This window comes from Salminus brasiliensis, chromosome 6, assembly GCF_030463535.1.
Source record: "Salminus brasiliensis chromosome 6, fSalBra1.hap2, whole genome shotgun sequence".
NCBI classification, from domain to species: Eukaryota; Metazoa; Chordata; class Actinopteri; order Characiformes; family Bryconidae; genus Salminus; species Salminus brasiliensis.
In genome coordinates, this window is record NC_132883.1 from 34,432,103 (window position 1) to 34,451,247 (window position 19,145).

General features: G+C 37.7%; 2 protein-coding genes across 3 annotated transcripts; one reads left to right on the forward strand and one right to left on the reverse strand.

The window, feature by feature from the left end:
- The first annotated feature begins 1,787 nt into the window (after nucleotides 1-1,787).
- Nucleotides 1,788-10,406, forward strand: actr8 (actin related protein 8). The gene is made up of 13 exons (XM_072682140.1): nucleotides 1,788-2,011; nucleotides 2,612-2,782; nucleotides 3,094-3,204; nucleotides 3,280-3,384; nucleotides 3,640-3,813; nucleotides 3,906-3,999; nucleotides 4,788-4,920; nucleotides 6,308-6,461; nucleotides 6,567-6,662; nucleotides 7,770-7,910; nucleotides 8,107-8,368; nucleotides 9,312-9,475; nucleotides 10,139-10,406. The coding sequence occupies exons 1-13, from the start codon at nucleotides 1,880-1,882 to the stop codon at nucleotides 10,280-10,282; spliced, it is 1,881 nt and encodes a 626-aa protein (XP_072538241.1). The 5' UTR covers nucleotides 1,788-1,879; the 3' UTR covers nucleotides 10,283-10,406.
- Nucleotides 9,891-19,122, reverse strand: il17rb (interleukin 17 receptor B). Of its 2 annotated transcripts, XM_072682143.1 has the most exons (12): nucleotides 18,991-19,122; nucleotides 18,884-18,908; nucleotides 17,843-17,980; nucleotides 15,678-15,814; nucleotides 14,731-14,866; nucleotides 14,586-14,633; nucleotides 14,373-14,506; nucleotides 14,138-14,206; nucleotides 13,434-13,500; nucleotides 13,254-13,361; nucleotides 12,448-12,750; nucleotides 9,891-11,862 (listed from the first exon to the last, which is right to left on the reverse strand). In XM_072682143.1, exons 1-12 carry the CDS (start codon nucleotides 19,111-19,113, stop codon nucleotides 11,450-11,452), a joined length of 1,701 nt encoding a protein of 566 aa, XP_072538244.1. In that variant the 5' UTR covers nucleotides 19,114-19,122; the 3' UTR covers nucleotides 9,891-11,449. The 2 variants fall into 2 exon arrangements, with proteins under 2 accessions (XP_072538244.1, XP_072538242.1); XM_072682141.1 differs by having other exon boundaries at nucleotides 13,254-13,500.
- Between the last annotated feature and the right edge of the window lie 23 nt (nucleotides 19,123-19,145).

Consider the following 19,145-nt stretch of genomic DNA (forward strand, 5'->3'; position numbering starts at 1 on the left):
ATATATATATATATATAAAGGGCAACGACCCAGCAGCAGGACCGCTACCTCCGCCTTTGTGCAAGGAGGAACAGGAAGAGCACTGCCAGAGCCCTGCAAAATGACCTCCAGCAGGCCACAAATGTGCATGTGTCTGCACAAACTGACTCCATGAGGATGGTATGAGGGCCCGACGTCCACAAATGAGGGTTGTGCTCACAGTCCAACAGGACGCACGGCGCTTGGCATTTGCCAGAGAACACCAGGATTGGCAAATTCTCCACTGGTGCCCTGTGCTCTTCACAGATAAAAGCAGGTTCACACTGAGCACATGTGACAGACGTGACAGAGTCTGGAGACGCCGTGGAGAGTGATCTGCTGCCTGCAACATCCTTCAGCATGACCGGTTTGGCAGTAGATCAGTAATGGTGTGGGGCGGCATTTCTTTGGAGGGCCACATAGCCCTCCATGTGCTATCTGCCATTAGGTACTGAGATGAGATCCTCAGACCCCTTGTGAGACCATATGCTGGTGCGGTTGGCCCTGGGTTCCTCCTAATGCAGGACAATGCTAGACCTCATGTGGCTGGAGTGTGTCAGCAGTTCCTGCAAGATAAAGGCATTGAAGCTATGGACTGCCCCGCCCGTTCCCCAGACCTGAATCCAATTGAGCACATCTGGGACATCACGTCTCGCTCCATCCACCGTCACGTTGCACCACAGACTGTCCAGGAGTTGGCGGATGCTTTAGTCCAGGTCTGGGAGGAGATCCCTCAGGAGACCATCCGCCACCTCATCAGGAGCATGCCCAGGCATTGTAGGGAGGTCATACAGGCACGTGGAGGCCACACACAATACTGAGCATCATTTTGACTTGTTTTAAGGACATTACATCAAAGTTGGATCAGCCTGTAGTGTGTTTTTCTCTCTCTGCACTTTAATTTTGTGTGTGACTCCAAATCCAGGCCCCTATTGGTTAATAAATTTGATTTCCATTGATGATTTTTGTGTGATTTTGTTGTCCGCACACTCCACTTTGTACAGAACAAAGTATTCAGAGAAAATATTTTATTCATTCAGATTGTGTGTGTGTGACATATTGAGAGAGAGAGAGAGAATAAAATATTTTGTTCTTAACTTTAAAAGTTAAAATGTGTTTGGTTTCTTTAATTCAACAGTGTATGATTGCTAAGTATGTTTTAAGCTGTTTTTTCCTTTGATTGTCAGCTAAGTGTCTGTGGCCCCATATAGCATCTCTAGCTCTAAGACACAGACTGAGACTGCCTTTCTTAATAGGTCAATGTCAAACAAATAAGGGTAGCACAAAAATCATATGTCGCCTAAAGTTTCTTCATTTGTGTTACCGTCCAGTCCATTAGGTGGTTCAGAATGACCTTAAACAATTTGAAACAGTGCAGAACACTGCTGAGGGGTGATCTATCTGATAGATAAGAAGTCCAGAGTCAGTTTCCTGAGCAGGGATTAGCGTAGTTCTGGACTACACAACATTTTGAAGGGGATTTGTCAATGAAAGGAAAACTCCAGCTCCATCAGGCTTAAACCCTGTATGGGAAACCATTTGTGTATGTGTTTTGGCTAATACCTGTCTGTATTTACATATATTTACTATAATGAGTATTATTTAGAAAAATATTTTTTAATCCTTTGATATCATTTGATACAAATTTGGATATATTCTATATAAATGCACCCGGTTACTTCAGCCCTGACCGCCGCTTGTGTGCAGTTTAAACATCGTGCGGTAAGTGGCGCTATAGTCTCACCGCCGACATCGCACTCACAGTAGAAGAAGAGCTACAGGACAGCTTTCACTCTGGTGTTATTTTCGGGTAAATAAAGTGTTTTCTGCTCTACCGTGTTCATCAGCAAGACGCCGGATAATGACACAGGCAGAGAGAGAACAGGAGAATGAAAAAGACAAGGAGAAAGAGCGAGAAAAGGACAAAGAAAAAGAGCAGCGAGGAGTGAAGAGACCCATTGCTCCTCCTGCCATCCCTGAGCCTCAGCAGGAGGTGAGTTTATGGAGCTTAACTGCACAGAAGCTGCAGTGAGCTCTGTTTAAGTGTAGTTCAGCTCTGAGCTAGAAAAGAGGTAGAATAGCTTATTTATTTATTTGTTTATTTAGCTATTACGCATTATACTCTTTTCCAAAAAAGGGATTAGCAGGCTTTTTCTGAGAAACTTTAATGTGATCGCCCCTCTCTCCCTGGATAATCTTCTAATCTTCATGGATTAATAATAAATGCTAGAATGAATTACTGTAATTTCCTTCACGGAGGTGAATTTTCTTTTCTTTTGATCTACCTGTCTATCTACACACACTAGTAATCTGTTTGTGGACACTCCTTCTCAGGAAGTATGGGTATTATTTATATTTACTTTATCACTGTTAACCCAAGTGCAGTCTAATACTATCACGCAGTATTATATTTAGGATATTTAATTAAATAATCATTGATAATTGAAATGTATCTATATTGCCCAGGTTTCTAGAGTCATTCATCATTTTTTAAATAAAGTCATCTGCTTGTATTTCACCTTAAATCAAACCCTGATTCAAGTCGGTTAACACTCAGTAACACAACATTTACCACTACAACTCTCTCTTGCAGCAAATTCAGACCAACTTTGTTGTGGTCCTCCATCCTGGATCGCAGACTCTCCGAATTGGCCGAGCTACCGATACTCTACCAGTTACTGTTCCACATGTCATCGCCCGAAGACACAAGCAACCCTCTCAGTCCCGCTATGAGGACGCTCGGCTCTTAAGAGAAGGACTAAATGTGAGTTTGAGACTTTTGGGTGATGTTAGCTCCCCTAGTCTGTCCTCTATTAGCTATTGTAAAAGTAAAAAATCAAAATATCTTGTTGTATTTTGCTGTCTGCACTGTTTTGGACTGTTCCTGTATTTGTGAATATTTAACATAAGCTAGGTTGTACCTAAATAATAAAATCAAATTTAACAAAATATCAGCTTTCTGGGTTTTAGAGATTAAAACTTAATTGCTGTGGTTTTGCTTCTAATGTTGTCTGCCTGTTTCCCAATATAACAACCATCTTTCATGAGCTATCCATTTTCCTCACTTTCCTCTAGAGACCAGAAAGTGGTGAGCAAAGGCAGAATGGCCTTAAAATGGTGGACCAAGCGATTTGGTCCAAGAAGATGTCCAACGGGGCCAGAAGAACTCCAGTTTCTGCTGAACAAGTATGTCTTGTCCATGAATGCTCTTTAGAAGACTTGTTTGTCACCATGCAATGCTGATGGTAGGTGTGTTGGCAGGCTCGAGTGTACAACAGACAGATCCGGCCAGCAGTTTTGGACCCAAACTCAAGATTAAAGTGGACGAATACCACCCATCTGCCAGAGTATTTGGTTGGAGATGAGGTAAAATGTCCCTAAGCTCACATATGGCATGCATTTAAAATGAATGGAATATATTTAAAGTGTCTGTGTCTTTGCTTCTTTACTTCTTTACTGATTTACTGTCAAGGTTGCACATTGCTTATGAACAACTGTTCATCCAGTAAAAAATATAATAGAAACTATTGAGTGTACAGTTATTACTAGTCATAATAATATAAGAAAAACTGATTCAGGGGCTAAATCTGAACATCTGCCTTTGTTTCTCTGCCCCTATAGGCTTTGCATGTGAACCCTACAGATTGCTACAGTATTCACTGGCCTATTTGCAGGGGTCAGCTTAACGTCCACAGTGGGCCCGGCGGATCACTAACTGCTGTACTAGCTGACTTGGAGACTATCTGGTCCCATGCCGTTCAGAAACTTCTAGAAATTCCTCTTAAAGACCTTAAGGTATGCTCTCAGACCTATATTACAGTTTGTCATGATGTGTGGGGAGTAATAATGGTGGTTGGTTTGATTGTGTTCCTGTCTTTGGCTTTCAGTATTACAGATGCATCCTTTTGGTTCCAGACATCTACAATAGACAGCATGTGAAAGAAGTGGTCAACATGCTCCTCATTAAGATGGGTTTTTCAGGTAGGAGGCTCATACTACGAAAACCCATTTGTCACAATGCACACTATGAGTCACAAGGACTACATTTAGTCTTCAGAATGACAGTACTATGTTACCTGCATGTATGCCACCTCTTGAATAGACTTTATAAACTGTGATTTGTTTGCAGAAGTATTTCAAAACAATGCATCAGGAATTAGGCAGCTTTGAGGTGAACAATTATGGATTTTTTAATATGCTAGAATGTAATTACGTTAAAGTCTGAAATATGTCCTCATTAAAATCAGTAGTGATCAAATAAAAAGTAACATTAATATTTGCACAATAATTGCAGGAGTTATTGTAGGCTGTTAAAATGGGGTGTAACTGAATCAGAATGAGCAGACTCTAATCTTTAACCTTTAAAAGCTTGTTAGTCTTTCAGTTGAGTATTAAATATAAATGGACAAATGCTAGTGTCCTAGATGACTCAGTGTTGCACTTTTGGACCTGCGGAATGCTTTCTTGTCACAACAGCTGCATGAATTAAGGCATATTTTATGTAAATATTGTCTAGTTGAGGGTAAATTTTGTCGTTTACAAATGATGTACACATGAAAAGCAGCTTGTTTCAGTTTCATACAGTAGTTTTGTCAGACATCAAGTATTACTATGTTATTCAGGGTGTTCTAATTGGACCCTATTTCTACACAGAGCTTTGGTAAATAAGGCTTACTATTTAGATGACATGTTGTAAATGAAATAACAGGTTTTGCAGTAATGTAAGATTATATTTCCTTAAACTGGATTGTTTGCATTTCTCTGGTTAGCGATCGTGGTACACCAGGAGTCCGTGTGTGCTACATTTGGCAGTGGGCTAAGTAGCGCATGTGTGGTAGATGTGGGGGATCATAAGACCAGTGTGTGCTGCGTGGAAGACGGTGTGTCTCACCGTAACTCCAGGTGAGTGTGAAATGAAGAAGCACACACTTGTTGTTTTATTTTAGGATATAGCAAAAGAAAGAAGAAGGGGAAAGCTTTGGGTAAGGTCTGGGTATAAAAATGAAGAGGATCAAGGTTTATATTTTACATTATGCTTCTTGAAAATAAGCAGCAGAACAGCATCAAATTAGGTTTATTAAAAAAAGTTTGCCTTGGCTTATGTAAAAAGAAGGCATGGGATTTTATAAGTTTAAAAATGCCTTTTATTAAAAGGACCAAAGGTAGGGGGCAGTCTTCAGCCGTACAGATTGCCATTCTGATTTTAGACAGAAGTTGCAGAAGAGGAAGTAGTTGAGATGCAGTTACATGATGGGTGCATCTCATATCTTTATTTAATGCATTCTTGCATCTTTTTCTGATGTTTCGCTCCTCCTTCTGAGGATGTGACAAAGAGATGCAAGATATTAAGCTGTAAAAGCCAACGCAACCTTTTTATCTGGGTTATATGATCTGTCCATGATAATTGCATATCATATTTTAACTGAATCTTGTGTTACTGTGTTTTTTTTTAAATAAAATGTTTGTGTTGACTTGGTCTTTCTGTTTATTTAACAATATTAATGACTATAGTGTTGCATTAAAACTAAATATGCGTAATATTGGAATAAATTAAACACTATGATGACATCCTTTACAAGGCATATGATATTTATTTGGATCTCCAGACTATGAGTAAACATAGTAGATATATGAGTAGCTCCAGACATTGCCAGACTATGAAGTACAAACTTTGATAATAATACACATTCAAATGCCGGTGTGCAGAATTATTGACACTACCAGTATTATTGTGATCAAAATCCAGTTAAGAAATACTACATGTGTGGATTAGAGTCCTGCCCTGTGTTTGTCATTTACCTTGATTATAATTGGCAGCTGGACTATTATTAAGACTGTATTATGGAGAATTTCTAATTACTAGTCGTTATACCTTCAGAATGTATCATAAAAATATATCCTCATATTGCTCATTACTTACCTTTCATTTATGGTACATGAGTTACTCTGTTATTTCCCAGTGTTCTGAGTTTGTTCCAAGTTAGTCTGGTTGCATTGCTAGAAAACACTAATCACAGTGCTGCCACCAGTCCTAGTAAATTACAGGAGAATGTCTACAAAGAATGTAGAGCAGTGTTACCCAAGGAACTGGATGTCCATGTGACCTGTTCATGTAATAGAAAGTCTAGAGGCAGGCAATAGGACAATATTTTATCGTTCTCATGATCAAATTGTGGTGCTGAACAATACATGTATAAATACTGTCAATGGCTAAAAACACTGAGCCACTGCATGTTTCATTACATACATATTGCCACCCAAGTATATGTGTTTGCTTTTCCCTTTACAGGCTGTGTCTTGCATATGGAGGCTCTGATGTGACACGCTGTTTTTTTTGGCTGATGCAACGAGCAGGTTTTTCTTATAGAGAGTGCCAAGCAACAAATCGATTAGACTGCATATTACTGCAGCAGCTTAAAGAGACCTTTTGTCATCTTGACCAGGTATACAAATTCCTACATGCTGTATTATGATTCAGTATTTTGTGGAGACAAAAAAAGAACAAAAACACTGAGAACTTTAAGTCCTGAAGTACATTTTTTCTGCAGGACATCTGTGGACTTCAAGATCATGAATTTCGCACCCGATTTCCGGAATCTCCTGTTCTCCTGTATCAGTTACGGCTAGGTGACGAGAAGCTACAGGTACAAACCTCCTGAAATTCAAAAAGGTTGCTTAACTGCTTAACATAACACTGACAGTTAATTATTCATGATAAGTGAAATTATAAAGAAAAATTGTCATCAGCGTAATATTGAAATTTTAGATGTTAACTTGGCTTCTCGTTTTTGCTTGCTTATGCATTAAATGGAAAATTGTCACTCTGTAATGCTGCATAGAGAAAATATCAGAGATGTGGATAGAGATGGTTTTTCAACAGGTTTGCAGCTTGAAAGAAATGCCTTTCCATGCCACTAATCTAATTTGCCATATAAAACTAATTACTTACTGGTTTAAGTATGAAATGTGTAACCCTATACTGTAACGTACTTGAGTGAGGTTGTTTAAAAGGAAAAACTGATTTATTGAACAATAAAGTACCCTGCAATACCCAGTACACACAAAGTTGTTACACACTGAAATATCAACTCTGTATAACACAGTGTTATTATTTCAGACACTTTCACAGCTTATAGCAAAGATCGCAGTGCTGTCTTTTCATACTCTATGATCTCTGGAGTCCCAAGGGTCTATTCCCTGGACCACTGAGGACCAAATACAGGACATTTTATGTTGGAGCAAGCCAAATTTCAGCCTAACTTTAAAACAACTGGTCCAAGGACTATTGCACAGGTTATTTTAGAGGTTGCACAAGCTAGAAATAAGGACTAGCAATGAGTGTATGAGTTATGGTTCAAAATGTGATTGCATTTTTGTTGGGGAGTATGGAATTGTTCCAAACATTTGCTAGTTTTCAGGTGAATTCATGAATTACCATGGAATTTCATGGTAAGTGACCTGATTTGGAGGGCTGTATGCAGATGTTCTGCTGATTTGTTCCATTTTATGAAATTCACATGAAACTAGCCAAAGATTTCAGCAGCATTTCTTCAGAATTCCTTTCCTACTTGCAAAATTCACCCTCACCCATCCAGTATTTAACACAAACCCGACTATTCTAAAGTTAAGCAAATGTTAAATATCTGGCATCAATGAAGTTGCACTAAGTTATTTTTATTGTCTTTTGTAAGAGCTAAAGACACATGTATGCATGTCAAGGACTTTCTTTAATCATTTGATTCACTCGACAGGCCCCCATGGCTCTCTTCTACCCAGCTGCATTTGGAATTGTGGGCCAGAAGATGACCACTTTGCAGCATCGCTCTCTGGGAGACCCTGAAGATCCACATGATGAGCACTACCTACTGAGCACTCAGAGCAAACAGGACCAAGTACATCATATTTCTGTGTTCTCTTTCACACTTATATTCATGCATTGTTACTATTAAGTAGAAGTAGAGATGCAAGACCAGAATCATGATTGGCAAATTATTGCTTAAAAACAATGCATGTTTGAATATATATAATTATATTAATTTTTTTTAATTATTATTATTTATTTATCATATATAAATGTTCGTCCCTTAGTCATCCAAAGCCATGGAAAGAAAGGGTCTCTCTAAGCCCCCTGGCTTTGAGGGGGAATCCAGCAGTCAAGGAGGTGACCAGACCGAGAGAGGGAACCATGGTCAAGAGGACCTCAGCCACTCCCAGGGTGATTGTCTAGTGGGAGGGACAGACCCAGAAGAGACCCCTTCCGTCCTCCTGTCCAGAAAGTCCGCTATGACCCAGTTTGAGGGCAAAGCACTCGGACTGGATAAGGCCATTCTTCACAGTATCGACTGTTGTGGTAAAAACTTTTGAGTTAGTTTTAGGTTTTATCAGGAATGTCTGAAAAATAAGTGCAAAGTAAAAACGAACCCACAGCCATATGTAATATCTGCATTTCCCATGTTAGGCTGTTACACAGAAAGAGTAACAGCCCATTCTAAATCCAGAGAAAGAGTGGTTTGTGTAATGTTTGAGATGAAAAAAATGTTTGAACATAAACCTTAGTGTCTTATAGCATTTTAAAGTTGGCTGCCTAGCGTATATCCTTTGATCATTTGGTTTCACTACTGGGACATCCATCTTTTTCATAAACTTTCAACTGAACATGGTCGCGTTCATTAAAAATGTGAAGAAGTTGAAGGTTTTCCGGGTTTGATCCAATAAACATTTGAAGCCAGTTTCCCAGGCTGATTAGGGCTCAGTAGGGGTGGGCAATGTGACAATATTTGATCATTATTGTGATGCATATTATCATGATAAAAAAAAGCTTTTAGAGTATATTGTGAATAGTGTGACTGACCAACTTTACGTTCAACTAAAAAAAAAAATCACAGAATTTTAACTTGGACCTATTTAAAAAGCCAACACATTTTTAATTCATTATAAAAATGATAGCTCATTGTAAGAGTTTTTTTAATGGCACTTTTTAAAATTGGGTGAGTGTTATGCATGTCTCCTATCATGGAGACGTCTAAATATTTTGATATGAAAACTGGTCCTCTTTGCCATTGTATCATTTGGTATTGAACCTTGTGATGCTACAGTCGGTGTCAGTATCAAAGTAATAAAAACATCTCTAGGTTCCTTGTTAATATGCAGGTTGCTGATCCTTTCATAATGAAAAAATGGAATTTATGACTTTTCTAAGACTTTTCTGTCTGTATATCAGGGCAGAAATACACTAAAATACACATGCTTGAAATCACACTGCTCATTTTCTTTTTTATTGGTGTTTCTCACAGCATCAGATGAAACTAAACGGAAGATGTACAGCTCTATTCTGGTAGTGGGCGGTGGGCTTCTCTTTCATGGTGCACAGGAGTTCCTGCAGCATCGCATTCTCAACAAAATGCCTCCATCTTTCCGTCGTCTAGTGGAGAACGTGGAGGTCATCACAAGACCAAAGGTATCTGTCTGTTTTATTTATTTATTATTCTTTTTTTTGATTACACAGAAGATCTCATAACATCTTCTGTACTATTTCAGAAATGAAATTATTCTATTATATAATATAATTATAATATAAATGTTATACACCCCAAACATCTCAAATCGTGTAAGGTCAGAAACATGGAAAATTCAAATGATTTTTAATCAAGAAAAAAGGGAAATACCCACACTAGCTTAATGTAATTGCACTGTAAATCACTTTCACTAGGGTTAAAAGATTCAGAAGCAGGGCCCTTAGTTTTAAATAATTCTAAATAAAATCTAGTAATGTTCCCAAAATTTAATAGCCAATAATCACCACTTAGCTGAATATTTGATTATCCATAAAGAACGGATGTTGTCACTATAATGAAGAAATCTTGTATCTCTGAAAGAGTCAATGTAAAGGTTTATTTAAAAGAAAGCATTTGGACCATTTGCCCATACATACATCATGAAAGGTCCACAAGGCAGAGACCATCTTTTTTCAATTATTGTAAATAGAAACCAAGTAAAAAAAGAATTTGTAACTTTTAGTTTATCTAAAAATCAATGCATTACAAGAAGGACAACAGCACAGCACAAACGGGTGTTAAATGGTTGCGGAACAGCACAAATAACCCTCTGTAATCATCTGTAGGACATGGACCCTCGTCTGACTGCGTGGAAAGGTGGAGCAGTGTTGGCATGTCTGGACACTACCCAGGAGCTGTGGATCCACCAGAGAGAGTGGCACCGATTTGGTGCACGCATGCTCCGGGAAAGAGCAGCCTTTGTCTGGTGATGGGGTGTGTGTGTGTGTGTGTGTGTGTGTGTGTGTGTGTGTGTGTGTGTGTGTGTGTGTGTGTGTGTGTGTGTGTGTGTGTGTGTGTGTGTGTGTGTGTGTGTGTGTGTGTTTCTGATTTCTGCTACATGGCTGAAGGCCCTTTTTATTTCTTGAGTCTGTGTAGCTTCAGTTATTATTATTTCATAATGTAATAGAAATGTCTGTACATGTGATGATTTTTTTTAAATAAAAAAAATAAAATAATTAAATACCATGAAAAGAAGAAAAAAAAAACAACCTAAGGAAATGCTGTGACCTGAGATTTAATCAAGCTTCTGAATACGAAGTAAGTGGCTCTGTGGTATCCTGTTTTCATGTGTTTTAGGGATGTGGTTTTCAAAGGTATAGCCTCTTTTTAAAAAAAACAACAAACTTGACCCAATAATCCAAACACTGGACTAAAATCACGCTTTTGAACAACACGGTCATTGTGACTGCAGAAATGGAGAATTGTTGTGTAATAAAGGTGCTTATAATGGTTCTTTTAAGTGATGTCATAGAAGAAGCGCTGAGTGGCATGAAGAACTTTATCAAGACCTTTAAAAGGTTATTCACACTCACACATTTATTATAAATATGGTTCTTTATGGAAGCATCCAAGACTGACTAGATTTTGTACTGGACCCAACTGTAATATTGAGTTTTAAGTCATTTTTAATCTTCATTTTTGGTTACTCTCTGCAAGCCATGCGATTAAATGTGTTATTAGGTGCCTAAGAAAACTGCCTGTCAGCGTGACATCAGTGTACCGTTACACCCCTCTCCTACCTACTTAGCTGCTACAGGTGTAAGTGGTCTTTCTTGTATCCTGGCTAATCCTGACTGGGATTGGCCTGCCCTGTTTTTGAAAATTTAAAAAAAATATTCTGGCTAGAAGCTCATTTGTGCCTATTGCACATCTCTAGTAAAGGAATTGTATTAGCTGATATTGTGATAACAACTAAGAAACACCACACCACATTATGCAGCCCTAATAAATATACTGTGTGATCCCATGCAGTCAGGGAAAAAAGGTCAAAAGTAAGGATGGGAAACAACTTTCAATACTTTCATATCATCACTGTCCGAGCTCATGTAAAGGAACTTACGGAACAAAAGGAGTTGACATTTACTATGCTATGCATGCTATGCTATTCTCTCCACTTCACTGAGATAAACAATCTTTTCCTCTGTGCAGTTTGGACAGCTCCTTTCTAGCCGCTGCACAGCTTCCCTTAACTTATCGGCGGTTGCACCGTAGTGGAATGACCAGATCCTGCTCTTCAGTCTCGGGCATGTCTCGCGTGGTCTGGAAACCAGTTTCTGATGGACTTTCTTCAGGTCTCTGGGCAGATTAAGGGTTTTACAGTCTCTGAGCTGAACTGGCACTGTGCTTCTCTCCCCACCCCGGCCAAGATGCACCACCCAGAACTTGTGGTGGTGTTGGGGGTCATAGGCACTGCTGGCAACCAGGTTCAGGGCCAAAGAGAAAAGTTCTTTGGCTGAAGCTGGGACTGTGTAATTAGTCTTGCCAGGCACCATGTGTAGTTTCTGGCAGTCTATGGAGAAACACATTTTTCTATTAGTTTACTTGTACAATATGGACAAAATAAAACTATATTAGGATTACACTGATTGCTATTTATTGTTTTTTAGAACACACTGGTAAACAAACAACAAAGTACGGGATTGTATTGTTTACATATGTTACTGTAATGCAAAAACCTTGTATCTCCATGTGAACCTGGCAGTTGTTCTTTACAGTGTGTCAAAATTGAATACCATATTAATTGGCCTTTTTAAAGCCTACATATGCCCAGTCAAGAGGTAGAACAGAGCAGCAGCACCATGGGCAGTGAGGTAGTGTCTCACCTAAAGATACAACCCCATGACTGCGTGATTGCTGGCTTACCTCTCTTTCCATTAAGCTACCAAGCCACAACAAAACAAGTTATCTGCCTCAATATTGGATTTGCAATTTTAAACACAAGGCATTTCCTAATATATATTGTTAATTTTACTTCATTCCTGATTCCATAGAGTTCCAGAAAAATGTTATTCATTCGTCTGTTTCTACACTTCTACACTTATATGCACACTTCTCAGCAATGGTAGGTTATAACATTTCCAGTGAGACACATTACCTGCGTCATTGCAGATCCCGGTGTGGATGTGTTGAGGTGGGAGGACGATAAGGACTTTGTCAGCCTGATCTACCTGTGAGTGAAGCCAGCAAAGAGGACCCTGCTCTGCCAGACTGCTCCTTTGCCACATGTCAATGACTACCTTCAGATCTCTATAACTCTGCAGGAAGTTAGCTAGAGCCATTACAGTGTGCTGGAAGAAACTATCCACTGCAGGGTACACCATCAACACCCTGACTGGTCTAGTGAAAATGGAGGTTAGCTCATGCTGGGAAAAGCCCATTCTCCATCTACAGAGCTGACCTGGAAGAGGGTAAAAAGGATATGAAATCATACAGAAATGTATTAAAGCAGCAATATGTAGCATTTTTACAATAACAGCTGCAAAATCATGTTGATGCTCCACTGACTTGTAATAAGGAGAACAGTCACTGTAATGTAATTATGTAATTATTGTATTAAACCCTACAAATTAAAGCTGAAAGTCTATACTTCAATCACATTTATGCATATACACACATATATCATCTCGTGTCTGCTTCATTACAGCCCTGCTCTTATTTCAGCCATAACATGTGATCTTGAGTGTTCTATTGTTTTGACTTTAATGTTGACTTTCCAAGAGATGGAAAATGTGAACATTGAAAGAAGAACTATTTATAATATATAAGGCACTATTTACCAGCCATTAAACTTAAAAGTAATTTGAGGTATATTACATATATATTATATTATATTACATACACAATACTTACCATCATATTACAACAGAATTTGGCACTTGTGTTTTAGTTTTCAATACTTACAAAAGCAGATAAGCATCAAAAGGACAGCTACTGCTACTGCACATCCTATACTCATCAACAGATAAGGATTTTCTGTTTTCTCTGGTTCATGTTCTTTTTGCTCAGATTCTAAAAAAGAAAAAAGAATTACAAAACCAAATACAAGTGCATCACAGATGTGATTACAAAAACAGTACTCACTTTTGCAGTTTACGCTATGACTGACCCCTTTGCAAACTTTTCCGCATTCTTTAAAATATGGGTTTATCTGTAATAAAATAATATTGCAGAATTTATTAGAGCTTGTGTATAGTGCTTTTTGTGTATTAACAAATACGGTCTTGAGTTGCTAGGTGTTGCGATAGATATTTTATTGTTCCAGAAATAATTGCAATAAATGATGTAATTTCAAGACCATTTTATGCCACTGATCTAATGAGAATATAACAGCATAATAATACAATTACACCTTTTTAACGGGCAATGAACTTTTTTGCAACTTATAAAAAAATATGCTACAAACGTCAAAAGTTTGTAGCATATTTTTAAAAGCAATTTTTTTCGACAGCTGTGTTTCTTAGCAGCATCTCTTTGTCTATATAATGAGTTACACAATCTGTAAATGTGTGCCATGTTTACACTATTAAGCAAAAGGTCCGTAAAGGTCTCCAACTGAAGTTTTTGTTCCCAGCCCCAAAAAGAGGACCTACAAAGACCAAAAGAGGACCTACAAAATACTAATAATGTTAATGCTTTTTTTGTTGTTTTGTTTTTCCATTCAAGTTTTTGGCATGTGATTATTACAAAAAAACAAACATTTACACAATTCTTCTTGACTGCTAGTGTATTATGCCCATTTTTGTATATGACATAACTGTACAGATATAAAAAGGGTGTGCACATACAAATATTGTAAGGTTTCCACAGTGTCCAGAATAGTGAAATGTCTCTACAACAGTCGTGACTTTTCCACCCTATGATAAAAAAAACAGAAACAAGCAGCAGCTCTTATCATAAAAAGAAATGCAAAACAGAAAATGCACAGAATCTTTAGAGTCTTCACAAAAGCTACATAACAACGGGGTCAGGTTTAACTAGAGCACAAACATATAAAGAAGCTGCATAACAAAAAATACATACTGTCATTACTGTGGTGACGTTTATTTTATTTTGTCCTCTCAGCACAAAGATATCGTACTCCTGAGAACTAGCCTGAGATTTGAAGCTGACCACTATTTCATCCCCCTCATGGACTGCAGTAAAGGTCAATGGTTCTGACAACATAAACATCACAGTTAACACATGCAAAAACACAAGGCAGCAGTTTTCAAAGCATAAATATATGTGTTTTACTTTCTCTTGAACATATGGAATGAGTCCCCATCAGCTTATCATCACATCCTATAAAAAAAAGAAGAAAATGATGGAAAAAAAATATAAATATGTAAATATGTGAAAACAGCGTTTTGAGTTGAGAAACTAGGATTTTGAAACCAACCAGGCGCTGAAACCTCTTTGCTTTTAGATGGTTTGGTTAAGTAATTAACTGGTGGGATAGGAAGATTGTAGACAATGGCTTTGTAAACACCAGCCGGTTCGATATCAACCTCTGTGCTTGTGAAATTGAACCAAAGCTGCAAAATGAAAAATAGGAAAAGAGGGAAAACAATTACATTCAGAAAAAGCACAAACATGGGATTTGAAAGCTGATGTGAATATCTGATACTTTTCATAGATTTATCTTCTGATGCTGATATAAACATTTATAAAACATGGAAGTAAATAAATCCATCTGGATTACCATTTCAAAGAAATCTAGTATTACTAATGCAGGTTTAACTAATAAAATACAGACATTTTAGTGTATCTGCTTGTCACGCCCGCGCCGCCGCGCCCGCCCCAGGGGCAGTCTCGGGCCGCGGCTCACAGGCGATCAAGAACTCCCCCTTCAAAGTCATGTCATGTTTAGTTATGCTCTGGACTATTCTGTTGAAAAGGACTCTTGTGTTGACACCCATCGTCACCATCTTGGTTTTAGGTTGTTGTTTCTGTTCCTCTTTGCCCCACGTAACTCTTGCTGCGATTTCTGTTTTGTTTACGGTTTATTGTTATCAATAAACTCTCTCGCCTTGGTCCATCCCCTGCAAGTGTTTTCCCGTCATTGTCAGACCGAGTGGATCATGACACTGCTCAGTATCGTCCAAACTAAAGCAATTAACTGCCCATACTGACATGATTTCAATACTGTCATGCATTACTAATGCAATTTCTAAGGTAAATAGTGTAGCTCTAAAAGTATTATGACAACAACTTCTTGCTTATGTATCTTTAGTATTTTAGTAAATATTACATGCATTGCATTTAACATGCTTTTAATGCTTAAACTTGAAAGATAACTGAAATTAAAAGGTGTAACATTAAAACAAATACTCCTATGAGACTTACCTGTTCTAAACCAGTGTAGTTGTTCTGATTTAAAGTGAATGCTGGTTGGTAGTCACACCTGTAATTCAGTTGTGTTGATGTTGAATGGGAACGTGTAATCAGTTCTATCCATGTGCCATTAATTCTGTGGATACTACCTGTAAAAAAATGGACAAAATTAGATTCAGGTCATTACCCCTTCTTATAACCAGACCACAAACATTATGAGTAAGGTGAAATATTCGTAGGATGCCATTTTGCATTCACATATACAGTAGTTACATGACCTGGGCCTAATTGTTGAGTGGGTATTATAATATTTCAGGAGGTATACTTGTGAGGGAACGTTTGTGAACACACTGGAATTTTACGAACAATAGTCTCTACAGTTGACTGTTACTTATTTAGCAACTAGTAGTTAGTGGAATGATAAAATGATGCCAAGAAGTGACATGTATGCACATTGTTAGAGAGGCCAGGCTGCACTTTGCTCTGTTAAAAAAGTTCCATACTAAAGTCTCTTGGACAGATAAGACCAAGAATTTAAAGTGAAAGCAAGAGCAAAGTCATTTCTAAGAAACTAAAAGACAGCTTTCATGTTTCTTTGGCTATCTCTAGATATCAGGCATAGATTAATTTATCTGCCTCCTGAAGAGTGCTTTCGATGTGTTGGACAGATATGAGAATCTTTCTTTATTACACTTTCGATTTCTACTGCCATTAGGTGTGCCTTCCCCTCAGGCCCCTAAAGGCCAGTTCAAGACTATGTTTGCACTGTGTTTTGGATCTTCATGTGGTGCTCCTGCCAGGTCTGGTTTTGCCTCGGGGTCTTGAATGTGCTTTGGCTGTGCATCAAAAGTCTCTTTTTTAGTATCTGCTTTCTCAGTTGGTAATATAATTTACTATAGTTTTATATATAAACTATTAGCTCTATACCTTAATGTCCATTATGACCCTAATAGATAAAAAACATTCCTGCATACTCAGTACACAAAAATCTTGGAAACAAGTCTTGTGGACCTTAAAATATAACATTTTATATAAATATAAATATAACAATTAAATACCAGCAAATTTTGAAAGCAAACAACACACTGTCTGTAAAGAAACTACATATTAAAAGAAGATAGATTCTGCAGCAGGAATGTGATCTTAAACACACCTGAACATCAACTAACTCAAATCAACTAACACAGTGGATGCTTAGGTGCATTGTGCGCAGTGGTTGCCAACTTTTTGCAGAGAAACAGTGCATAGACAGCTTCATAAATTGGGTTTCCATGACTAAGATCCATCATATAAAACCAAATGGATTGAGAATTGGAAGTCACTCAAACTCATATATGTGCGAAAGCATGCGAACGAATACTTTTGGCAATGTAGTGCATACTTAATTCATATGTAGAATAAATATGGGGCATATATGCACATGTACAACCCCACAACTTAATATTGAACAAAAACAAAAATAAGTGTTTGTTTGCACGTGTTTGGTCACAGGTGTGCAGAATGGGATGTCACTCAAGTTCATATGCATGCAAAGGCAGGAAAGCAAATACTTTTGGCAATATAGTGTATTTTGACAAGGGCTGACAAAACTTTTTGCATGCCTCTGTATGTATAAAAGTGCTGTCGTTTGTATATGGGAAAACTTGTAAGATGTTGTAATAAAAAATAAATGTAATAACAAATGTCCTTTATTAAAATCTGAGAATGTGCACTTCAACCACATGTGAACGGTTTAAGGTCAAAGTTAAAACTGAGAGTACAGATGTAAATATAAAGATTTTTTTTCTTTAATATTAGGGAATGCATTGTATATATGCTCCTCACACATAGCATACTGAAATGATTACCCTTGCTCTAATATTAAAAGTTAAAATGTCTTTTTTAAATTAGTTTAGATGATTTATTCACTTATTTTCACTTAGTAAATCAACAAAGCATCAAAACAAGCATGTCTTTTAAACAGGGGTGTCCAAGCTTTCACTGTATTTTGGGCTCTAATATGTGAACCTTTGGATTTACATGGGTAGAATGCTTTTCAATCTGATTGTGTGGCTTGAAGTAACTTTATGGAAAATAAATATCAGGTTGGATACATGTTCAATGGCTCTAAAACAGTGAAGTTTGTTCCTCTATATTCACCTTAAACAAATATTAATATAAACAAACATGGTACTCACTGTCAACATTAATAGACCAGCGTACATTCAGGGCAAAAGGGTCCAAAGGCCTATTCTGGTCGATGAGGTTTAAGTCAAGATCTTGTAGAGATGAAGGATGAAACTCAACTGTTTTCCATGATTCTTTAGGCATCATGTCTTCAAAAACAGAATGGAACAAAATAAAAATGATTGGTTACATGCATTTAATACAAATCTGACCTGAACTACATGAACATGTCTTACTATAGCCAAAACCTGGGCCAACCAGTGTTAGTCCCATAATCTTAAATAAGATGTTAGACACCTTGGGTTCTTAAAAATAACAGGCCTTAATTTTTTAAGCTAAAAGCCACTATCCTGTTAAGTGCCTGTACCATTTAGTTGGTATTGACTTGCTTTCACTTCCTGTCCAGGTTTTCCCAACAAAACAGTTCCCTTTTATATTGAAGTACATTTGATAACACACTACACACAAGCAGAAAAAAACTACACTACACACTACACACAAAAACACACTTTTTAAGCCGATATAACACTGACTCTTCATGACAACTGACATAAACCTATATAAACATGTAAAAAAGCATCAGTTGTCTTGAGGGCTGCATTTGCTAACTGTGGTGTCATCTCACCCCAGAAAGTGACATGGCAATGAATGCTGGTGTCATAAACCTCTTATGTCAGCTGTTATTTAAAGGGGACATGGGTGTATGTGCTAACTGCCCACAATGTCAAGTGTGAGGAGTGAATGTGTTCACTCCCACGGATGTGGTAAATGTTTAACTGACCAAAGGAAAAAAACTGAATTAAGGGGCTCTGTTTCATAGCTTACATATACATTAAAGCTTGTAGAAAGGGTTAATGAATGCATTTGTACATATATATATATATATATATATATATATATATATATATAAAACCAATTCGGCTACTCTACCACATGGAAAAGGCTAATATACGTTACATAAATAATAATACAGGGCGTGAGATGTGGTTTAAGGGTGATCACATGAGCTTTTTCCTCAACATACAAAATAGACATAGATCCACATTACTCACCGTTAGTTTTAGCACATGTCGCCACCTGAGTAACAGCAAAAAGAGAAGTGAGTATTCAAGAAGCATTTTTAAAAGAATCAGCATCAAGCCTGCCTGTTCTGACTTACTATATTGAGAGAAGCCGCTTGATGAATGAGTGAAAGTAAAAGTAGGCTCTTTATGTTCTGTAGCAGCTCCATCGTACAGCACTGAAAACACATGAAACACCACGTCCCGTTCAGATCAACCATTCCTTTATTAAGCTGTTTGGCACGCCCCCCCC

Bases quoted from the DNA above. Each gene is read 5' to 3' on its own strand.
- actr8 (XM_072682140.1), top strand. From the start codon at position 1,880: ATGACACAGGCAGAGAGAGAACAGGAGAATGAAAAAGACAAGGAGAAA. The intron at 7,911-8,106 runs GTACATCATATT...TTCGTCCCTTAG, and splicing joins CTCAGAGCAAACAGGACCAA to TCATCCAAAGCCATGGAAAG. The intron at 9,476-10,138 runs GTATCTGTCTGT...AATCATCTGTAG, and splicing joins AGGTCATCACAAGACCAAAG to GACATGGACCCTCGTCTGAC.
- il17rb (XM_072682141.1), bottom strand. From the start codon at position 19,113: ATGGTTGATCTGAACGGGACGTGGTGTTTCATGTGTTTTCAGTGCTGT. The intron at 14,634-14,730 runs GTTGGTTTCAAA...TTTTTTTTATAG, and splicing joins CAAAGAGGTTTCAGCGCCTG to GATGTGATGATAAGCTGATG. The intron at 14,207-14,372 runs GTATGTATTTTT...TTTTTATCATAG, and splicing joins ACGTCACCACAGTAATGACA to GGTGGAAAAGTCACGACTGT.